This window comes from Pseudopodoces humilis, chromosome 7, assembly GCF_049639895.1.
Source record: "Pseudopodoces humilis isolate 2021_Gansu_Grassland_sample_001 chromosome 7, ASM4963989v1, whole genome shotgun sequence".
Taxonomy (NCBI): Eukaryota; Metazoa; Chordata; class Aves; order Passeriformes; family Paridae; genus Pseudopodoces; species Pseudopodoces humilis.
This window is the reverse complement of record NC_142206.1, coordinates 18,875,936-18,899,684: the sequence shown is the minus strand read 5'-3', so window position 1 is coordinate 18,899,684 and position 23,749 is coordinate 18,875,936. Positions and strand designations below refer to the sequence as shown.

At 40.0% G+C, this 23,749-nt stretch overlaps 1 protein-coding gene across 2 annotated transcripts in view; it reads right to left on the bottom strand.

Annotated features, from left to right (window-relative positions):
* Window positions 1-6,422: 6,422 nt before the first annotated feature.
* Window positions 6,423-23,749, bottom strand: part of LRP5 (LDL receptor related protein 5) — a 137,107-nt gene continuing 119,780 nt past the window's right edge. Inside the window, exons 18-23 of one of the 2 annotated variants that reach the window (XM_088057275.1) lie at window positions 21,726-21,962; window positions 21,059-21,169; window positions 18,177-18,413; window positions 16,766-16,905; window positions 13,828-13,931; window positions 6,423-13,335 (exon numbers count right to left, since the gene is read on the bottom strand). In XM_088057275.1, the coding sequence (XP_087913401.1) occupies window positions 13,074-13,335; window positions 13,828-13,931; window positions 16,766-16,905; window positions 18,177-18,413; window positions 21,059-21,169; window positions 21,726-21,962 (1,091 nt within the window). In that variant the 3' untranslated portion in view covers window positions 6,423-13,073. The remainder of the gene's footprint in view (window positions 13,336-13,827; window positions 13,932-16,765; window positions 16,906-18,176; window positions 18,414-21,058; window positions 21,170-21,725; window positions 21,963-23,749) is intronic. The other variant, XM_005522381.3, reaches the window with a different exon arrangement.

Below are 23,749 nucleotides of genomic sequence, written 5' to 3'. Positions count from 1 at the left end.
AAGTGAGGGACAGGGAATAAAGTATGTGTGTATATATATATATACGTGTGTGTGTGTGTGTGTGTATGTGTACAGACAGATAACCATTTTCAACAGCACCAAAAGGATCAGTTGTCAGAACTTTCTAACACCAGCAGAGATGCATCATTGCTGGGTATCTTTCTTTTCAGAAGTAAACAGCAAAACACTGGCTCTTCCAGCCCAAAGGACCAGGATGTCTGTGGGCAGGTTGGGCACTGGCATGTTTCTTGTTACAGGCAGTCAGCAAACAGAAGTAGCTCCAAGTGTCTGCACTTACTCCATGGTAGGCAAGAAGAAAGAGAAAACAGCAGATATGCTGATGATTCCCTTTATTGTCCTGCTTTTTTCCTAAATCCTCCCTATGCCCTTGACAAATGTAGGTGTCTCTGCAAACAAGTGCTATAAGAACATTCTCTTCTCTTTTTTTCCCCCACAAAAGATCATTTGTTCCCTTTGGGCATTGGCCTTTCCAGATTGTCATCTCAGGATTTCCATAGCCTCTACATTTTTCTACAAAGAAGAAAATTAGGGGATAGATAAATAGATTGATTAACTTGTTCTGAAAACCTTCATAAGTCTCATGGTATTAGTGCTGAAATCAGGTACCAAACAAACTGTTGCTTAGCAGAGATGCTGCTTCCACCAGCAAAAACGGGGCTTTACTGTAACAGATTTTCTAGGGCTGAGCAAAATTAGCAATAGCAGAAAAATACTGCCATGTAAGTATTTCCATATTAGGGTTTTATTATGTAACAAAAATCTCACTCTCAGGAAAGCTACACCCACCATCAGTGTTGTCTCTGTGAAATCGAATGCAGGGGTGGAAAGAGGCTGGGTGATTCCCCCTTGAAAAGGGAAGCTCTGGAGCTGTGTTTGCTTTGGGAAATGAAGTTTGTTGAGCAACCCTTCAGAGCGGATGACTATGCCACCTTGTGGCTTTGCTTAGTACTAAGCTCTGAAGTATTTGTGTATATTTTGATATGGATGTCTCCCCGTAAATGTCAGATGTGGCCAGGAGGACTAGGGTACTGATGGTCCCACTGTATACTGGACACTGGGAAGGCTGACTATAATTTGACAGGTTCCAAAAACCAGAAGTGGTTGACATACAAATGTCAATGAGGGTAGAACATACCACTCCAATTAAAAAAAAATAAATTAAAAATTAAAAAAAAAATAAAAAAAAATAAAAACACTAATCCACCCTCAAAAGATACTGTAATTTAAAGTGTTTTACTGTAATTTAAGTGTTACTGTAATTTAAAGGGTTTTAAACAATCTCAAATTACACAAGAACATATGAAGGAAATGGAAATTCCTTTGAAAATTACTGTCATTTATTTTTCTCTAGCCAGAGAAAAAATAACCTTTCAGCAGAATTGGAAGAAAAGATACTGTTCTTTTGACATCTGCCCTCTCCCTTTTTTTGGTGAGCAAGCTGAAAAGCCATCCTGTGCCTCTTCAAGTCTTTCTTCACCAATCTTAAATGCAGTCATGGCAATGAAATCCAATCTTCTGTTGTAAGACTGAGAAGATTTTGTCCCTACATCTTCTGTCTTTACGACCCCTAACCTCTAAGAAGTACTTCTGCAACAAGACTGAAGATGGGATTCTAAATGTTTCCTTGTTGGCTGCATCTCTAGAAATCCAGCAGGATCTGGGAATAAACTAGACTCTTCAAGTGCTCAATTCACAAAAACCTACCCTCAGTTCTAGATGGAAACAAGATACTGTCAGGAAAATTAATCCACAAACACCAGAGGTTTATGTCTAAAAAGGAGACAGAGGAGTCCTTTTACTTTATTTGAATAAAGGGAGAGGCCATGGGGCATTCCCCTGGGGTCTCTCCAATTTTTGGAGGGCGCAGCCTCCTTTTTATCCTAATTCCCGGCTGCTTGTCCCTTCTCTCTTTCCCCATAGGCTGAGGTACTTGAGAGGTACAGGCTTCCCCGAACGCCTGATACCTGGGGTACCTTCCCCCCCCCACCCCCAATGCATAATCCCTTCTTAACTTTTATGGAATTCATAGTGTTCTTTCAGTGCCTCTTTGATCTTCTACTGGAATCCATCCCATTGTTTCCGTCGTCTCTCACTGATAGCTACATCTTATCAACTGACCCACAGCTTGTTTGTAAAGACAAGCTCATCATTCCTCTCAATACCAACTTATAAAATGAGACAAAATACAGGATCTCTCGCAAAACCAAATTTAGGACAGGATGCACATATTCCTCAATCTCATTCATCACCAATTCCTGATTTTTTAGGTCTGGTCCTCTGCATGTTTACAAGTAAAGACAAGTGGGTTCCCATTCAGCTTTCAATGGAAGTGTGCTGCTTCATCCTGTACAGATACAGCAGTCAGCTTTCTACATTTTAGATTCTCCAACTTGGAACTTCCCTGAACCCTGTTTAATTCTTCCTGAGTTTGTTCACACACAGCACTCATCCCCCAGAAGCCAAGTGTAACAAATGGGCCCTCTAACCACTTGCTTACCTTGCTTCTAACTTTAAACCTCAGTATTTCATGGATAGAGCAGCCAAAACTGCTGAGGGAAGGGGTAAGATTGAGGACTAAAATCCACGAAATACCTATCTGCCAGGATTCCTAATTAACCTTCCTGTACGGGCCAATTCAGGTTAAGAGATGTAAAACATCTGGACTTCAGTTTATTGATGGCTCCTGTAGCATATCAGGCATTAACAGGAAGGAATGGGAACTGGATGGGAAGAGAACCTTTTCCCCTCCCTTCTGAGAAGAAAGGATTTCTTTTCCAGTCAGGGAAAAGTGTGGCAGGCAGAGGGAGGCCTTCCACCATCGGCTTTCATTATCTCAGGCTTGGCGAGCATTGTGCATGTAAATCACCCTCTCTTTTGTCCACTTTTTTACACTTTTGTTACAGTGTTGTTGCTGTCTCAGTGGGGGCACTGAATTGGAGAGCACCATTCCTAAACCACGACAGCACCTCAGCTCATGAGTTCCAACCTACCTGAGCATTTCTCTCTAGTCTGGATCCAGGGAATCCAGCTACTGAACACTTGCCACTCTGTTGTTCCCAGTACCTGGGCTTTTGGTACAATCCCCTACAACAGGAAAGAGAAGCTAAGGATATCGACCCTTCCAAATGCTGCAGGCTGTGTATATAGGATAAGTATGTATATGTATATTCCCATATGTATATGGGAATTGACAAGCTTTTTGAGCCTGATGCCCGAATTCTCTTCTCATTTTTAGTGACTGCCTATGTACAATGCCTACAGTAAAATGAGCATAAGCACTAAATGTTTCCTTACAACCTAGAAGGAATTCAGATCTCCATGAGAGAAACTGTCTAAGAATTAAGTCCTAATTAAACCTGTAACAATAGCCTGATAAGCCAAATAAAAATACAATGGAAAGCATTGTTCCCGTTCTCATGTCTTTCTTATACCTTTCTAGGCTGTGCAAAGTTCAGTAACAAACATCACTCCCCAAGCAATAGCTGTTGCTATCCCTTAAATGGGATTTATTGCCAAAGTAGCTCTGCCTTTGGGAAACTGTAACAGAAGACATTAACCCTGAATAGGGCAAGCCCAGATCCTGTCTTTGCAGGCTGTCCAGAGTATATGTAAACTGTTGGCATTTTTCTACTCCAAAAGCCACTCTGGCTTCCAGCCTATTTACTATTCATGTTAATTACAGGCAAGAGACCAGTCTCTAATTGCAAGAGGAAATTCAAGACCTTATCCTGCCCTTGCCATGCCTCTTCCAGCTGTTATGTTCTGTGAGGAATCCATCAAAACCCAAACTGGGCAGGCCCAAGTAAATTGCTTGCCCTAATCTTCACCATAGCTATGATCTTGACCAGCTGATCTGCAAATACCCTTGCAGTTACAATCCTTGCCTCATTTCTTCAAAGTATTCAGAGACCAGCAATTAGCCTGGCTTATCAAGCCTCCACTTCTCAGATGCTACCTTTATCTCCAGCCTTAATTATAGATAGGTATAATTCTGTCATGCCTAAAACCACAACAGCATTTCCCCCTGTGCACACCAACCTCTTTCTCTCTGTGCTTTCTGAGCAGATTCCAGCAACCACCTGCCCTCCTCAGTGGAAGGTGGGGTGCAGCTCTGTACTGTCAGCAGGGATGTGGGCACCTTGTTGCAGTGCTGCTCCTGCAGAAACTGCAGAGCAGGCACTGCCTTCCCTCCACCCTGCTCTCCACAGCACCATGCACGGCGTCAAAGGCTGCCCCACCATTCCCTAGCTGCTCACTCAAAGGCCAGCCTGCATTAAACCCCTCAGAGCACAGGTGAGTGAAATGCAACCACATCTGGGTTGCTGTCTAAACTAACAAGCCTATCCTAAAAAGCATTAGTTTCACATCAACTCCTCCCCATAACTCTGTGGGCTTTTTGGCAGCGTGTGGGCACAGTTAGCTCACTGTATTGGCTCTGCCTGACATGGAGCTCTTCTTCCCCAGATCAGCTCTCATGGTGCTGTGCTTTGCAGTGTTGGTAACACCCCGGTGTTTTTGGCTACTCCTGAGCAGCACTCCCACAGCATCAGTGCTGTCTCTCCAGCTTTAACCCCTCACCAGTAGGTTGGGGGGTGGGCAGGATCTTTTGAGGGCACATCCCCCACACTGACCAAAGAAAGGTATATATTCCATGTGATAAAATGTCTGCTCAGCAATAAAGGAGGAGAAAGGAAAGGCATTTGTTGTTTATGGTGTTTGTCTTCTGGAGCAACCACCATGTGTAGAGAAGCTTTGAGGCTGGCATAAAGCATGGAAGGAGATCTCTGGAGCTGAATAGGTTAGCACCAGGCTGTTCTTGAGTGCAGCTATGAGCCACCCATGCTGTGGCAGAATTCTGCATTGTGCAGAATGCATCTCAACCACTTTAGCCACTTCCTAGCACAACCAGACAGTTATTCAGTTCAGTCTTCAGTGATGCTGCACAAAATCAGCCAAACACCTTGCTCTGTCCTGCCACGGAGAGTAACAGCTGGGTCAGTTTCAGAGAAGATCAGGATCAGCAGATTTGGAATTAGTCACCCTTCCCTGTGACCACAGGTTCAGCCCTGGGAATACATTCAGATTCCGTTCAGACAAACAATGTGTCAGAGCTTTATTTCTCAATTACAACGTTAAGAAATCTGTAAGCTGTGGGAGTGTAAGGCTACAAAGATCCATCCAGGCAGCTGAGCAAGCTTTTGTGGAGCAAAAAGAAAATACCGTGTCCTCTGGTTTCAAGAAACATCTGGGATTAAGGCACTGGAGGAGTCAGAATGATAGGTATGCTGTGCAGAAATCTGTATTATTATGTGGGATACATGTATCAGACACCTCCCTGCAACCAGCCAGTGTCAGAGTCCACTCCAAGAGGACCTTATGCATCTTTTCAGGAGAGAAAGCCTAGCTACAGCCAGAAGTTCCGGAAAGAAGAGTGGGGCTGTTCTGCTTCATGCCATATAAAATCCTAAAAATCTTTCTGTACTTCTGAGTAATTTGGTCCAACTTTTCTAACACAAAAGGATGATGAAAGGCCTGTTCCAAGCTGAGCAGAGCACCAGCAGATTTGTCATTTTCCTTTCCTACAAATCCATCCTAATCAGTGATGGTGTAAATCACTAGGTCTAGGCAGTCATCATATGGCTGCTCCAGGGCCCATTTATATTAAAGCATTATTAGCAAGGATAATGTGGCTAAGAGGAAAAATCTTTTGACATTTTCTGGTTCAGTATAATGCAAAATCTGGAAGAACTTTGTAGGAAGCAGGTATCTGAATGTATATGCTCTTATTTTTTTCTCTAGCCTGGAAAAATCAGAAGAAACAGAACTGGACTTCACCATGACTGCTGATAACTGCTCAGAAACACTTCAGTCTGAGTCCCATCTCATCAGCACGCAGGAAAAAGGATATCTCCACCAACAGTAATTTTGACTTCTAGGTTAAATCTCACAAATCTGAGACCACCAATATTGACTATACAAATGAAGACAAAATTAGACTCATTGGAACTAGTTTTCAAGTATGTTCATAAAAAAAAAGAACCCATTATTTAAAAAGTTAACTTTGACATCCTATAGCATCCATTTAAAAGATATCATACAACTTAAAAAAGAAATACAGCTCAGATCTGGCCTAGTCAGAACAATTGAGATTGTTCCTATGGAGTATAACTATTTTCGTAAGGTCATGATATTGACAAACTTGTGGGAAGTTCTAATAGCTAACAACTCTAATTCTAAAGGTGATTTGCTTTCCAGCTCTCACTGTTATCGTACATCTGAAAATTAAAACCAAGGAGACAGCACTATCCTTATCTTAAATAGTATCTAAAACTGTTGTGATACTGGCTGGTTGTCTCTACTGTAGGTGATGAAACAGCTTTGCTCATAAAATGGCTGCTAAGCATTTTTAAAGCATTTATTATAAAACAAAATCCACATAATCTATAGTACAAAAGCAGAGTCTGTTATCTGTACAAATATTTATACAAAATACCAGTTACTTCAAACAAGCCTTTGGTTTTGTTAACATAAGGAAACATTGCAGTTTCATGACCAGAAAATTGTTAAAGTACAATGGTCTGAAGTGATGACAGCCTCAAAGATTTTTTTACAACACTATTACCAAGTCATTTGTGGGCTAGAAGGCCATGCTTGGGAAGATAATTGATAAAGACTTTCTGTAACATAAAAATTTTATGGCTCTAATGAAAATTGTGACATGCTGAAAACAGTGTTAATTTAATCCCCAAACCTAAATATCAGTTAGTGGCATTTTTTTTTTTAAATGCTACGTATTTTTGACAGGTATTGGGATGTCCATTGAAATAGATATGAATATATAAGTCAAAGTTAACTTGAAAGAATGCATTTGAGAGAAACTCCAATATATTACAAATTCAAAACATGCATGCTCTAAAAAAACCTCCAAAATTGTAAGCTTTCAGTTATTTTCACAACTTGTGGCTGTATGTATTTTAACTGAAGAGAACCCTAACAATAATACAAAGCTTTGTTAAAACCAGCAGAGTACAATCTACTTTCTTTTCCCCCAGTTTATATGTTAATCTGTTTAAAATACACAAGGCACTGAAGTATTGGGTTTGGTTGTCTTTTGAGGTAACAAATGCTACAAAACGATACGCATATAAAGCTGTAATTATTAGGCTGTTTGCAGAATACACAATTTAATATAAATATAAAAAGATTACGTGTAGGTTATATAAAAATTCTTGGTACTCTGTATATTCCTGTATATTTACAATAGCAGCAATTGCGATACAAGTAGGTGAGTAGGAAAGCGGTCTGGGTTAGAGTTGTGTTTATGATACCCCCCAAATTTCACACAGCCGTCCTCCTGCTTTCAACACTTTTTGTTTTACCTCCACAGGCTGATGAATTCCATGTACATCTATTTACAGGCTGCAGGATCTCTGTACAAATCAAACAGGAATATCGCTCCCTTTGTCAAACGCAGCCACCCCAGGAAGGCTGTCACCAGAGCGGCCTCTTAAATTCTTATTTACAGAAAGGTGCATCAGTGGGAGCACTCGCTTTTCAAAGGTGTCAATGGTGCTGAATTAGTCTGTCACTGGAGCTGTCAAACTTGCTTTTCTCCTCTGACAAGTCATTCTAAGCACATTCTCTGCATGTATTTTGTCAAAATAAACCAACCTGTTTAGGAATTGTCATTGTGATCTTCTATCCACCAGATTTCTGTGTTGGCTGGTGAGGACCTAGCCCTGACTCCAGAGATTGACTGCAACACGGCTGTGGCTCATGCTGGGAACAGCCAGGATGTAGCAGCTTGTCACAGCTGGTTGGGAGCACTCTCAGCATGTCAGGACATGGCATTTTGAAGGATTTTGTTGGGGAATGCAGAAGACATATCAGACTTTCCATCAAGTTTCCATCATTGCTATCAGCAGGCTTAACATTGATTTAAAATAAATTTTTCCTTTTTTTATTCCTTACAGGGTGTATGATTCTATGTGAAAAAGCCCACAGCACAGCTGGCCAACCTCAAAATAAACAAATGAAAGAAAATCTCCCTTTAGAAAATCTAGGGTAAGCGTTCTCAGGAAGGAGAGGTAGAAGACCTAAAAGGATTGAAAATATCTATGCCTATTAAATAGTTCTTTTATCATGTAGTAAATACCTTAAGCTGTTTAGCTAAACTTAAAACTGCTGTAGACAGAGAGTTTTTATATATAATGATAAACAGAAAGTGTTGCAGTACCTAAGGGAACAGCAGCAGAAAAAGCAGACACCTCTCAGAGTTTAGGATTCAGCCTTCCATGAATTTCTTACAGACAAGGTAAATTTACAAGGAAGATTCTACTCATAATTTATAATTGGAGTCACAACACACAATCACCACCAAATGACTGAGCTGTAAACAGTTATTTTGACTGTGGCTTGTCTAAGGCTCTGTCCATGCATGGACCTTTATAAATGTCCTTCACCACTGTAACAGCAAATATATTCTAATTTAGGGCTCTGTGCCAGGCAGTCATGCATGTTCTTAATTATTGGGAACATGCCTGCCTTCTGTTTTCATTTCCCGACATTAATGGATATCATTTGTAGTGCAATTGTAAGCACAGCTACTCATTTGGACTTACTCAACATAAACCCCAACAAAATGATGGAAGAGATCTGCTTCCAAAAATGCTTGAGGCCAACAGGACACACAACTTTTGTGATGTTTAACTGAGCACACTTGTGAAGTAGCACAACGTGCTAACAGGCTCTGAGGAAGGGCAGCACAAGAACCTTCCCCAGCAAAGGGATCTGACCCTGCAGGCCACGGAGGAGTGACATCACCCCACTATGACCAGCTCTTACTTGAGTGCTCCTGCTTCCAAGTCCTTTTTCACTGCTGTGCACAAAGCAGCAGAATGTCAAAAGCCTCAGAATTCAAGAGCCACCAGTTGGCATAAAAATGATGAGAACATCATGAGTCCTGGACCTTGCACATAACATTCTAGATACAAGGTGGAAAACAGATCTAGGGTGAACAAGCCTGGAGCTTTCCAGAAAGCTCATCCTAGGTCTGTAAAACAGGTATTGAGGGAACAGACAATTTTGTTGTTACTTTGAAAAGAAGCAGAACCTTTAGGGAAGTGCCTAGACCTTTGCAAACCACAGAAATGAAAGCTTACTACTGAAAACCAATTCCATTATTCCAAAAGAATTTTGTTTCCCACTCATTTCTGCCTTCCTCTTTAGAATATGCTGATAGTGGCATAATCTCATTTTTAGACACAGAGCATTTTGTGCTTTAACACTGTCCTGAAGAAATTATTATTTGTCGTACATACAAATACAGCTGAATCTTAGCCTGAGTGCTCTCTAATGATCTGTCCAGACAGAAGAAACCTCAGTAAGAAGGCAGCTGGGATAGTGCTCATGAAGTTTCCTCAGACCCATCCAGAACAAATTCACTACCTCTACTGCAAATTTAAAGGTGCAGTGGGCCAGTCTAGCTGAAGTCAAGCTATAATTTGCACAAATTGTTCCTTAAAAGAGTCCTTCATGTTGATGATGATTACTTGTCCATTTACCTTACAGCCTCACACTGCTGCTACACCTGCCATGCAGATGGCACAAATTCTGGAGGAGGGAAGACACAAGTGGCCACTTTCATGACAGCACTGCAGGACAGGTAAGCTGCTCTCTGCTGGGCCATCTGTCCTTTAACACAGAATCAAACATATCATTTGCCCATTATTGGCTGCTCTCCAGACACCGTTCCTTGTGACACCCTGAGTTGTTTCAAGTGCTAATATGCAGTCACAGTGGGCCTGGGAAATAGTGGTTGAAAACACTGATTCAAGTACTCACAACTCACACAGGTTGCTGAATCACATGTACCCCTCTGCAGGTTATTAGGATAGAACTTTTAAAATGTTTCAATCAGCTTCCTCACAGAAAACTTCTACATTATTAAAACTATGCTTAAACCTCACCAAAAATCATCATTTCCCCCAAACATTACCTGTTGATCCCTGAACTGCCAGAATCTCATATGCACTCACTAATTCCCTGCAAGGCCTTCTCTCATCCTTATCTAGAAGAAAATAGCATCTGTTTTCTATGTTTTAGCTTGAAAGTTCACAGGGTGGAAATCACTAAGAACATAGAGGGGATATTTGGAAAGAAGTAGTTCCTGTTGCTCAAATTTTCTTCCTGGTCTTTTCTAACACCAGGAGTGCAGTAATCATTTAAAAGTATATAGTCTACAGCAATCAAAAGTAATATTTAGTATTTAAATGTTAAGATGCTAAATTTGTATACAATCTTTTTTTGGAAAAGGCTTTTAATGTCAGTAATATGGAGCAGTGGGGGACTTTGATTTTCATCACCAAAGTTCACGTGCCTCAGAGAAGGCAATTCCCCAGCAAACATCAAGAGCAAGAGGCTATGAATGTTCAACTGAAATAAAAATGTATACTTAATTCACCCAATTCACCAAGTGCTTTCTTCCTTCTTAAAACCCAAGCTCCAAAAAAATGTGACTCTTAAGTCACATTCAGCTCTCAGTAAAAAATGCTAGTTTTCTTGAACTCAATTGCAATGTTTGTGATAGGATACAAATCTTCAGATGAAGTGGTTAGGATTCTTATAGCTATGGCTCTTTAAAAAGATCAGTGGTTTAATGAAAAAAAAAAAATTAAGTACTTCTGCATCCAGTATCATCACAGGAATACAGGAAAATGAATGTGGTATATCTCTAAGCTAGAACTGTGACATGAAACAACTAATGAATTCATTATAAACAGTGAATAGTTATCAAGCAGAAAATTACTTATGATATGAAATTGGACCACCACCTGCTGTAATGCAGAACAAATACTCTTTTATACAACTCATGTGGCACATGAGCTGTGGATCTATATTCCTAATTTAGTTAATTGAAACATGATCACGTGAAAATTGCTTTCTCTTACCAAACCATCAGTTCAGAGATTGGCTAAGTCACTCCAAGAGTAACAAACTATAACCTTGCCCATCACAGCATAGTACAAAATTACTAATGTTGATAGCAAATGAGGAAAGAACCCGTTCTTAAACTCCATTTCTATACTTTTCTATATGAAAAATCATCTTCTTTGTGCTTAATCCCTCAAGTAAAAATTTAGACATGAAGGTAGTAAATGCTGCTTTAGGAATTTTAGTAATACACCAGTGGCAGCACAAATCCTATCCTTGAACTATGCAGACAGGAAGAACAGATCTGGACTAATAAATCTGAAAACACAAAGTGGATCAGAACACTGTGGTACCAGCCTTTCTACTACCACAACCAAGACCTCTCTCCTGGAGCTGTAGGGTTCCTCTGATGTGCTTTCAAATAACTTGCTAAAAAGACCCAAAGCCAAGTACCATTTTAGTTCAAACAAGAAAAAATTTTCATTGTTGCCATCAATATTAAAGCTGTTGAAGGCCCAACACATCTGTTATTGAGCAGCTGCAGAAGCAGGTGCAAGTTTGCATATTCAGAGCTTCCCTCAGACGTCCCAAGCAGGCACTCACATTATCATCACCAAATTTATAAAGTGCCATACAATACCCAACCCTTTTTGCTACAGAGAAAGAGCAATTAAAGCCAAAATTTATCTTCTGAATTTGAAAGGGACTGATTCTAGCTCCCCCATTCCCTAATGGGTTTTTTTTTGTAGGAATGGGAATAAGCACATTGCTGATCTTGATGTCCTGAGGTTACACCAGTTTGTATGAGTTAATTATTTTTATATCAACATGAATAGAAAAAAGTATGTATTTTCTCCTTCCTCTGTTCTTTTTTCTATCTATTTCTAAATCTGAATCATGTGGCAAGTTTTTATGGGATATGACTAAACTGATTTTTTACTTGAGCTATGCAGATACCGTTTTTTCTACAACCACCAGCTAAAACCCAAACAACTTTCCTCATTTGAATACAAACGACTATTTTGTTCCACTTTGGAAAATGAATATTAAGACACAAAGCAATTCTCTGATCAAGTCAACATGTGTGAACACCTCAGAAATCTGGCACAGTGATTACAGGACACTTGAGAAAAAGAAGACTAGCACTGTGTTTTAAGAAGCAGCTGACTGTTACAGCTTCTTCCCAGACAGTCACCAAAGCTTCACAAGGAAGGATGAAGGAGCTGGGTTGCATCACTATTAAAATGGTGACTCTGACCAAATCTGCAATTTGTTGGGCATTTCTCTTAGCTTAAATACCACTTTAAACTTGACCCTTGCTCTCATCCACAGGTCAGTAAAACTGCTTCTGCTACAATTCACCCAGTCAGGTGGGGAACTGGTTGGGACTAAACCAAATTTTTTAGGACAGATATTTTTCAGCCTGACTCAGAATTGGCCATGTGCAGAGTGCCACTGACATGAGGTAGGACATGATGCCTGTGGGTTTAGTTAAGCTGGAAGGTTTGGCCAAGAGAAGTGTTCTTTCTGTTCAACACTAAGCAGATGGAGAGGGAGGTTTGAAATTCATGTCTTGGCACTTAAGTTCTGCTGGAAAGCATTCAGCTCACTTGCAAACAGGAGCATCTAAGGGTTGTGATCCTGCACGTTTTCTTCCAGTGGTGGTGAAGGGATGATACTGACAAGTGTAATTAAATGAGTTTTTCTTCTCTAGGAATAAGCCTACATTTTCTTTAGATGACCTCCCTTCCAACTAAGCCACTTAGTTTTCTTGTCTTACATTAACAAAAATAACTACGTACACTTTTTGCATGTAAGAAGGTGACTTAAAAATGCAGAAAGTTTCAACATTCCCTCCCCAAATCCTTTGGAGACTGAGTCAGTTACATGACTTCAAAAAGGCAAATATGGCACAAAAGAATTGAAATTAAGTTAAAAAAATCAATTTTATAAATATTCTTCCTCTGTACAATTTTTCACAGCCCCACCCCTCCAACCCATTTTTATTCACATTTAGTTTTGTTTAATTCCCACCCAGATTTATTTTTAAATCATAAAATATATATTTTAAATCTGTTCATATTTTAAAATATTTACAGGAAAAGTTCCTTCTGTTGAGGTCATGAAGAGTCTGTACAAGGAGAGGGTGGAGGGGGGTAGAGGTGAAAATAGCTTCGTTCCGTGGCAGGAGATGGAGGGCAACTTTCTTCTGCCGACATGTACTGACTGCGAGGTGTGGGTGGAGGGGGATAAGGGTCTGAGTCTGAATTTAAATCTATATAGTATTTGTTGGCCTTCCATCGACTCGTAGTATAGTCACTGTCACAGACATCTGTGCTGCATGGGGTTGTGGGTGGAGCTATCCCTCGTATAAGGTACGGCCTGCGCAAAAAACAAAAAAGAAAAAAGCACATGCATTAGTTGCAGTCTGGGGAGGAAAGAAAGAAAAGAGATTGAGTTGCTCTGTGTGTTCAGTCAAGATGCCTGTTCATTACTACTACACAAGCCTTAATTCAGACTCTCAGAGAAATACAACAAGAAGTACCTGAACTGTGTCAAGTTTGAACGGCACAACTACCCTCAGCCAGCTGCACATTTTTCCAGCCCCTAACCTAACAGAGGAGACCACTATGATCATTTAGCCCAGCCACTGACAAATAGGTTGACTCATGAAAGAGTTTCAAGATAAGCTTAAGGGAATGAGCAGAAAACCAACCTCTACACAGGATGCTCAGGGACTGTTACATAGCAATATAATGTACATAATTTGAACAGTCATTTATCAAGAGAGGAAAAGATTTTTAAATGAAGTCTAAACAAGATCCAAAACTCAAGGCAGACAAAGAGAAGATTTAGCAAACCTTTTTATCTGACCTGTACCTGTAAGATCTTGTGTTTGAAGGAATGTTTGAGGAATAAAACATCTCTGCGTTGTATAAGGAGCGATCAGTAGCTGGGGAAGGAGGTGGGTTCAAAATCTAGAAACAACAGGAAAAAGAAGTGTGAAATTTTGGGTTAACTATACAATTTTACTTAATTTGAAAATAGTATTTATGCCTTCATTTTGTCATTCATCCTTATTCTAGCTTCCTCTCCTACCTGCTTGGATGTGCTAATGCATTTTTAAAGATCACAGATGTTTATTACAAAACTTTACTTTGGACTTAGGTACTGTGCAGACCTTCAAAGTTCTCAGTACAGGGAATTTTCTTCCTTGGCACATCTGTTATTACGCTGGAAGGCCAGAATAAAGCTGGCAATGAGACCCAGTTTGGCTGAATCTGAGTGTACTTCCTTGGACATAAGGACTGATAACATCCTCAGCAGATGCTAATGGGAAATGAAGTATGTTCCACTCCCAGACCCTAAACATGTCCCCAGTCAACAGTAGAGTCAGGAAGCCAAGTTCCTTTACTATAACTAATAAAACCCCATCCTTCCCTGAATGCTTCATTTTTATTCTTGCTCTATAAACATATAATTTTGGCAGAGTTCACAATGCAAAAGGCATATTGAGCTATAAAATACTTATATTGGCTTATACACACTGGCTATGTGTGCATATAGACAGCTTACACACATATGGCTCAGCTTAGAGTGCCTACATACAGTTACTGGTAGCCTTCACACAAGGAAAAAGTTTAGCAGGCTTCAAAATTATTTAGGATTCTTCCACCAGCGGGAAGCTGAACCTTTGACACAGCCATCAGGACATTAGCCTAAACCCAAGAAGAGCATTTTATCTCTTCCACTGCGGAAAATTACACCATTGCTGTTTGTTGAGCCTTGCTACTGATGTGTGCATCTTGTACAGTGCCTGCCCTGGGCATTCAGCCAACTCATGGCCTGCCCCACTGACCATCCTTTCTCTGCTCTTCTCCCACAGAAACACTCTAAAATCACTGGACTGGAGATCACTGTTTGGGTCTTCACTGTGCAGCATCCAGCAAAATGATTCCTGGCCTTTGAGTTGAGCTCACTGTTACTAATACTGACAAGCCCTGCACCCAGATTCATGTGGAGGGAGACAAGCTTGAATACCCCCCTTTGCCAGCTGTGGTGTGTGATGAGTAACTGCCCCAAAAGCATCTTCCAGAAATCTTCCTTGGAGGAGCACTGCATGCTACTTGTGGATTCACTCCTACTGACACCCTGAGCTGCACCAATGCCACCTCATGTTGAGACTAAACACAGCAACAGTGTCAGCCAGGATGCCTCTAGCTGGATTCTCAGGTACATAAACTGGCATGACTACATTGACACTGATTCTTTCCCAGTCTCTATTCACTGAAGCACCTCTCAGTACCACTGAGATCTGTTAAACAAACCAAAAAAGCCAAGAAAACTAAAATGCTCAGATTTGTCCTTTTGATTATTAGCCTAAAGCTGGGTAATAAACTACCAGGCAGAACTCACCAAAACATTTGGATTAAGCAGTACCTCAATGTAACAAAGCCCTCACAATAGTTTCCATCTAAGAACCTAGCATGCCTTTCAAGAAGGAAATGATCCCTGCAGGCCCTGGCTGACATAGCAAAGTGTGGAAAAAGAATTCTCAGCAACAGTCAGATTAACTTAGGCCAGAAGTCAAATGGAAGAGTTGATCTTTTGGCCAACACAGATCCCATGGAATCACATAGTCAGATTAGCTATTGGGCTTCTTTTCTCTTTCAAGCTTTAAGTAAGTGTTTTTTCTGTTCATCCTTTTTAGTGTGGTACTGACACATCAATCAGGTCTAGCATGAAATTGTTCAGCACATTACAGAGACACTGGTGATGCATGAGACAAGCTAAATTAGGAGGGCTGCTGAGTTCCAAATATCTGCTTCTTGATGGCTTCACTGGGAAGGCAATGCAAGAAGTATCCAATTTTACCTTACCAACAGATAAGCTCACAAACCTCTCTTTTCCATTTTTTTGCCCTTCTTAAAGGGAGAGAAAGTACCTTTGTAACTGGCCAAAATGTCATCAATCAAAATGCCCACAAAGAGCATAACAGTTCAGGTGTAAACACAAATGCATGTATGCCCACACAGCATGTAAGCTCCTGATTCAATACTACACAAAGATCCCCTTGATAGATGGCACATCAACTCTGGCAGCTTGTTGTGTGTACCTAAAAGCCAACAGATGTATTGCTCAGAAGCAAAATGGAAAAAAACTGTCACGACAAAGTATGTTGGCAAACAAGAACCTTTGTATGTCTCTCCTACATATTTAGAGAGGACTCTTTCCATTCAGAATATCCATCTTGGAATTTGTGAAACTGTGATATGGGGACAAGAATTCTGTCACTTCTGACACTCAAAAGTCAGAAATGGAGCTAAATTATATCTGAAATAATGCCAACAAAGTAACCTCTGCCTCACCCTGCTGTACCAGTGTAGTCAGCAAGTCAAGTTTATTTCATACACATTCGTGTTCCAGTCCTGTTCTGTGTTGCTTGCCTTATTATTCCTTGTGTGCCTGCAGCATTAGGCAATGCAAAATGTCATTGGGCCACAGCCGTCAGAGCTAGCAAAGGAGGTGGCATCTCCAAAGGGAGACAGAAATAACTAGGAACAAACTAGTTGAGTATCACTCTGATAACAAAACATTTTGGACATCACAGAGCACTGTATAATCCTGATGGACTACAACAAAGCCCTTTTGTGAAGTTTAGCAAGTGTCAAAATGGGTCTGCATATCATAAACAGTAACACCCCAGAGTTGTTAACAGTTATTAATATCTACTTAATAAGCACAAAGTTTCACCTTTCCCTTCTTCAGAAGAAGGAGATACCTAACTCACCAGTGTATTTCCAAGACATACCTGTGGGTAGAAAGTGGCTTTAGTGCTGGATGAGCTACTTGAAGATGCTCCAGTAACATGGTTTCTGTCATACAATGGGGCACCACTGCTTCCTCCCATGAGGCTCATGGAGCTGATCATGGACTTTCCACAAGAGATGCCTGCATTGAAACAGAGAGGAAAACAATGTTAGATAAATCACAGTGTTATCTATCAGTGCCAAACAAACCAAATCCCTAGCTTTGCAAACCCATGCAACAATAATGGTTGTCACACTTCGGCACGAATGCTTTATGTAAAAACTTCAGGATTACAAGGAACTACACTTTCTGTAAAGAAAACATTTCACCCTCAGACCATCTATTGTCTCACTGCAGGACTGAACTCCTCACAACCTACTGTCACACTGCTGAAAAAGGAATCTTCAGAACAGCTGATCCAAAGTGTTCACCCAAATTAACTAAGAAATTTTCCAATTAAACAAACTTAGGCATTTGCAGAAAAACCCATTATACAATGCCCAAAAAAACCAAGCTTGAGACCTCCAAAGTTTCAATTTCCATTGCAAGAAATTCAATTGCAAGTACATGAATAACTGCAAAACCCAATTATTTTTACTGAAAATAATCACAGTTAAAATTGAAAATCAGCAGAGACAAAAGGAAGGAAACCTGAATTAGAGGAAAATAGAAGACATCATTCTCCAATCTGTATATCTATCTACGATATACTCTTAACTCTGATAATTCATTTTCAGCTTCTTCCCATCAGACTATTCAGTGCTAACATAAAAGCGAAGTCTGGGAAGTTTTCAGAACTTGTTTTTCCAAATGCAGGAAATATTTATTACAAGCAGAGTAAGTATTTGTAATCATCATTCATGACCATATATCCTTCTCAGAAATGCCAGGGTATTAGAAACCTGTCTTTTCCTCAGAATTAACATAAATAATAAGATTTTCAACTGTTGTACCTTGTCATAACAATATGGATTAGAAAAAGCTAACAAATATGGATGAGCATCAGAATGACAGCTCAGTTTAGCACCTCCAGAAGTATAGATGAAAACCACTGATACTCATTTTAATTAAAAAAGCTTTAGTGTGAAGTCCAATTTAAAACACCCCTGCGAAGATTTTACCTGCAATTATTCCATCCTCTAATTTTATTTCCTACCACAAAAACCTCTTGATAACCATGGTAACATAATTTAAGCAGGAATAGCTGACCATAATCATTAAAGTGCAAGAAAAGCTAATAGATTTTACATATTTGATTCAAATGACAGATTCATCCCAAAACCACTGAGCAGACCAACATCTAATTTCTGCTCTTTGAAAACTCCACACCCAGCAGCCTTAATACTGTGCAAAGCTCAAAATCCAGACAGTGTAATGGTACTGATCAGATGCAAGGTCCTTAGCACCCTTACCAGTAAAAGTGCCGTGTTGAGAACTTCCTGGAGCGATAAAATTGAGAGGGACGTGAGGGGTGCCACTGACATACTCATGTGGGAAAGGACTATTGGGCCCGGCGTAGCGCTGGCACACCACCCGCTGGCACACAAAGTACATGCCTCCCATGACAAACAGGGACAGTATTATCCCAATCACAGGACCAATGGCACTGCTGTGTGGCTGGGACTCATCTGAGGCTGGCTTCGATTTTTCTGGAAAGAGAGGAGAAGAAAATTAAATATGGCCATTAAACAAGGAGCAGCGCTCATGCTGCTGTCCCGGAGCTCATTCAGCAAATCAGTCAGCACACAGTCATTCACACAGTGCCTTTTAAAGCATCTGCATCACACTCAGGTGTCTGTAACTCCAGATATTCTGATTCAACACACAAGACTTCACGCCTCCTCTTCCCCTCCATAAAGCAGTATGAGCAAAGTACTTTTCTTTTGTCTAATAATTTATCTTGAAATGGGATTCCTTATCTTGATAGAACAACAGTCTAGAAAGTTTTCTTTTCTTCTCTTCCCTCCAAAGTCAATGGAGGATACTCCACTGGATCCTCCAAAGATAGAGGATAGTTATAAATATTAAATCTTTAATCAGAGAGGATTGATCTCTCAAAAGCCATTTGGGCTAGCAATAACATGAAAAATCAAGAAAATTTACCAGTAGGGAGGCTACCACATATACTAAGCACTGGATGTCTTTCTAGCCAATACAGGTCTTAAAACAGAATTCTTTTCCTTCCTAAAATATGACTTGATTTCAAAGAAACCCCACCTTATATATTGCAAGGAAAACACAATCCAAAATTATCTCAAATACTTTCTATTCATTGTTTTTTCCCCCTATGTAGCCCAATGTTATATAATAAAAAGTGCTGCAGTATTTGAGATGAGCTACACCTCACATCTCCCCCTCATTATGCATAACACATTCAAAATTCTTGCCAGATCAACCTGACACCTCTCTGCTTTTCACATATGCAATGTTCTTGCATTTTTTTCCATGTGATTCACGCATCATTTATAATTTTAATTCTTTTAACATACACTAATAGATACATTCAAAAAGTGAAAAAATCAAAATAAACTTGTCCAAATTTTAGATGCTCAGTTCTAACTATAGACCCCTTCCCCCTTTATCAAGTTGTAAGAAGTGAAAGGGTTCATGTAAGATTCAGGCCTTCATAAAATTTTTCTCTAGTGGTTCTGGTTTCCACTTCAGCAGAAGGAAAAGAAAAACAACTGAAATTTGAGAAGGGAGATAAAGGAAATACAAAGATCTAGCAATAAACTCTTAACAGCTCAGCATCAAGAACTTTTTTCTGTATTAGTCTTTATGTTTTTTTCACATTTGTTAGTGCATGACAACTTTTATGTCAGCTAAGGTCCTAATTTTTAAATAGATTAGTTCGGCTGTGATAACTGAAAAAAAGTAAAGCCAAAATTAAAATATGTTCCCAAATTAGCTATTTTTAAATACATGATTCGCATTTTGGTTAATGTAGCTTCTTTTGAATGCAAGATCCTTATCTAGAAGGTAGCAATCATTTTCATTCTCTATTTGAGTTCTTTCCCTCAGTCAAGTGGGAAACCACAGAATGCTCTTTTCCACAAAGAGGTCCAGAGGAGACAATCCTATGTCTACATAAAGACATTTAAATCAGTTAATACCTAATTGCAGGACTGGACCCAAAGTGCAAACAGGAAACAGCTGCATTAACTTGGCAGCATGAAGGTTTGCCAGGTGCACAAAGAAACTGAGGGGAAAAAAAATGAGGAAGAAGCGGCCTTATATTATCCAGGAAACTGGAGGAACTGGATGAAAGCTAAAGAGATAAACAGAATATGTGGGAGAAGCATGTTCAGTCTGAAATTTCCAGCAGCTTCTGCCTCCATTCTTTCAGCCTTTTTTTCTGATCATAACTAGGGCTCTTTTCACCATTCTTACTCAGGAATACACTTTTTGTTGCAGTATCCACCACGAAGATGGAAGGAAGAAAACAAGCTACCTTGGACCGAACCTGGTGAAGCCTCCTCTCATCCCAGCAGTGGCACAGCTTCTGACAAGTGGTGCTTCAAAACGTGACAAGATCTAAGATGTTAAAACTTCACAGTCCACTAATGTTGGTCCTACAGGCAATGTAAGTGCAGCATGTCTCTACACAAACCCAGTGCAGGCTATTTGTTCAGAATGAACTACAGACAGACCAGCACATCTGTTTGCTTTTATTCTAAAATGCTTTGTTCCAACTGTTTTGCTAAACCACTTGTGCGATTCTAAATGCTCCCTCCATCTGCCCCATTGCCTGAATACTTCATGCTCTAGTCACCCCAACGGTGCAAAACAACAGAAACTGCAAGAGCAAAAGTAAGTGAATTTTACTGTCCACTTTGGACTGCAAAGCAACAGACTCTCTAAGGACTTATGCAACAGCTGCCATCAGCATGTCTGTAACTTGCATACTGACTGCCATGAGAATTCAAAGTTACATTTTTCCCAGAAAAATCAACCTCTCTCCATATATTCTTTTCACACCTGCACTGTAAGAGACCTGTTTGTGGTCTCTTGTGGACACTTGCTCATTGCATGTTAGCTCCTCCACATAATCAGCCTCCAGTTTGGCCCTGTTATTGCAGTGGATAGGGCTGCACATTTTTAAAAGCCACTCCAGGCTTAGCAGCAGCTTTGTAAGCTGAGCACAGTCAAATCAGGTTTCCCTAAGGATAGTTCTGAAGGCCCTTCTGAAGTATTCTTCCCTGAAAGAATATTGCTCTGCAAAGACCAGGGCTCTGCAGAGGGATGTAGAACATGCCTGAACACAGCACCTGAATGTCAAGGAAAGACATCTCACCACACATGAGCTCGTCAGAACCGTCAATGCAATCCGGAAAGGAGTCACACTGCTGCTTCAGGAGGATGCACTGGCCACTTGCACATCTGAACTGGTTGGGCAGACAAATTGCTGCACAGAAAGGAAAGAAAAATCAAGTACTGATACGACAGGAGCATTTGAGCCTCTTGAGAAAACTGAAAGAAGTGAGTTTCATATTATGATCAGGTAGGCACCAGGACACTGCTGTGGGTAAATTGCAAGCCTGTGTATCTCTGGTTCTTCCTCCTTGTTGTTATGCATCTTACTCAGTGGAGCTAAAATAAAATTCTGGTCTCAGTAACTCCCAATCCTTAGTCAAATCAGTCCTGCTGAGCAAAACTAAGATCAAATTGGTATGAATCTCTTACAATACCTAACAAAGTGTAGTTGATCACCTGTTTGTTAACAAAATGTAGTAATGTAGCATATTATAAAGTATGCCTTATGTATTCCATACCTATATTACGTATACACAATACATATATTATGTATAATATATCCTTGCTAAGTAATTGCTAAATTTCTCGTCTATATTCAGGAACTTCTGTCTCAACCAAAAGGACTTGTATCTACACATTTCAAGGACAGTTAAAATCCCAAAGGGATGCTTGTGTTAGAACCACGAGTTCAGGAAAAGTGATCTTACTGTCACAATCTGCTTCATCAGATTTATCTTGACAGTCAATTTCTCCATTACACCGCAAGTGTGCATCAATGCACTGTCCCTTCTCACACTGGAACTGGGATGCAGAGCATATGGGGCAGCTATCTTCATCACTCTGGTCATCACACTCAGGAAACCCATCACACCGCCATGCCATTGGGATACAGTCGATCTCTCCAGTTGCACAGGTAAACTGGTCTGGGGAGCAAGTTGGAGGTTCTGGAGGCAGAGAAAACAGATTAGATTTGTATATTCAATCTTATCCCTTTCAACAGAGTAAAAGTATGACAGAGTTTGTCAAGAAAAGCGCACTTATTTGTTCCCTGGAGTTCTTGTATGATTATACTAAGATTCCAGCTTAGAGGAAAACATGATTTTGCATAGGGAATGAAATTTTGCCAACTTCATAAGGAAAACTGGATGCATGTTGATAGAAGAAGTTTGCTTTAGCAGCCAAGCACTGAACTATAGACAGGAGAGACAAAGCAAATACTTGTAGCTAACAACCACCTTTTGGCAGACAGTATCATATACATAAATTCAAAAGAATACTCAATTTCTGATTGCAAACCAGATTCTAAACAATTCTAATCCCTGCAATTATATTAGCCTGGACCAATTCTTCATTAAAAAACCTCATACATTGTGTTAATTTGCTCTGAATACGTCTAAAACATATAACTTCTACAGTATCTGTTTTGTTACTTTTCCAGTGTTTTTTCCACAAAAAAAAATTCTGAGTCAGTTAAGAATTGAAAAATATGAATGGAGAAAAAAAATATCGTATAGGATTGATGACCATTCAGCTGAGTTGTCTTGCTAGAAAGTCTCTGGACTGCAGGTCAGTGAGCAATCTAAGGAGCACTGCAGAACTGCCCTAATCTTATATTTTCTCACTTTAGACAGACCACTTTAACTTGTGCACAGCCATTTCTATGTTTGTTGGACCTAAAAAAGCAGGGCTTTTTCAAGTCTGACTTTTCATGGACCCCAAGATTCTGGTATCACTCCTTTTCACATCCATACTGTTGTTCAAGTTGCAGTGAGGCAGTGACAGCACTAGGCAGCAGCCACAACCTCATACAGAGACGCAACAATTATGCTAGTATCACGTATCCATAGTTGCTTTCTTCAGAATGTCAGGAAACAAACACAATCCAGATCAAGAAAATGCTCTAAATTCTTAGAGCAAGCTAACACACAGTTTTCCACCATTGTTCTCAATGAAAGAAAGAGACAATGGGCAGTTGTTATTAGTAGCAATTAATTACAGTCAAAATGTGGGGGCCATCTCAAAACATCCCTGTAGCAATCACACGCATTTCCACTGATTTGAAAAATTACTGGGTCAAAACCCTGTGACATAATTAAATCATTTAGCAGAGGCAGCCACTGCTCCCCACAGCTGCTGTTGCCCAGTAATGCTCTGATTAGATACTTCACCACTTGAATTAAGAGAGAACCACATCATACCCTGCCTATAACAACAGTCTGATACAGCTAGAGGTGTGCTCTGGCACTGCATGATAACACTCCTCTGGAAGCCCAGTGGGCTTTTCTTAAGATTCGGGCTCAGGAATGGACTTCACAAAAAACCCAGCATAAGGCAAGTTTCTTAGCTGTCTGAGTATTTTTTCTCCTAAGGGTGCTGTTAAAAATTCCAGAATTACAGGCAAGCAGTTTTTAAAGTGCTGCTGTCCTTTCTTCATTAGGGAGAAAAAGTTCAAGAATGAAACAAAAGTATAATCAAGACCTTGAAAAACAAAATGCAAATAAAAATCAAAACATGCTTGGGTTTTGAAAAAATTGTGATTTTTTTTTTTTTATAAGTTCCTCATTTATGATTATTAGGAGGAGCAATATGAGAATTACAAATGTAGCCAGTGACCTAACAGCTGTAGGTAAGATAAAGATGCCAGACATAAGGTAATTCTTGAATTAATTTTTGGTAAAAGTGTGCTGTTTGGATAATTCAACAGACAGATCACTACTTCTGCATTTAAAGG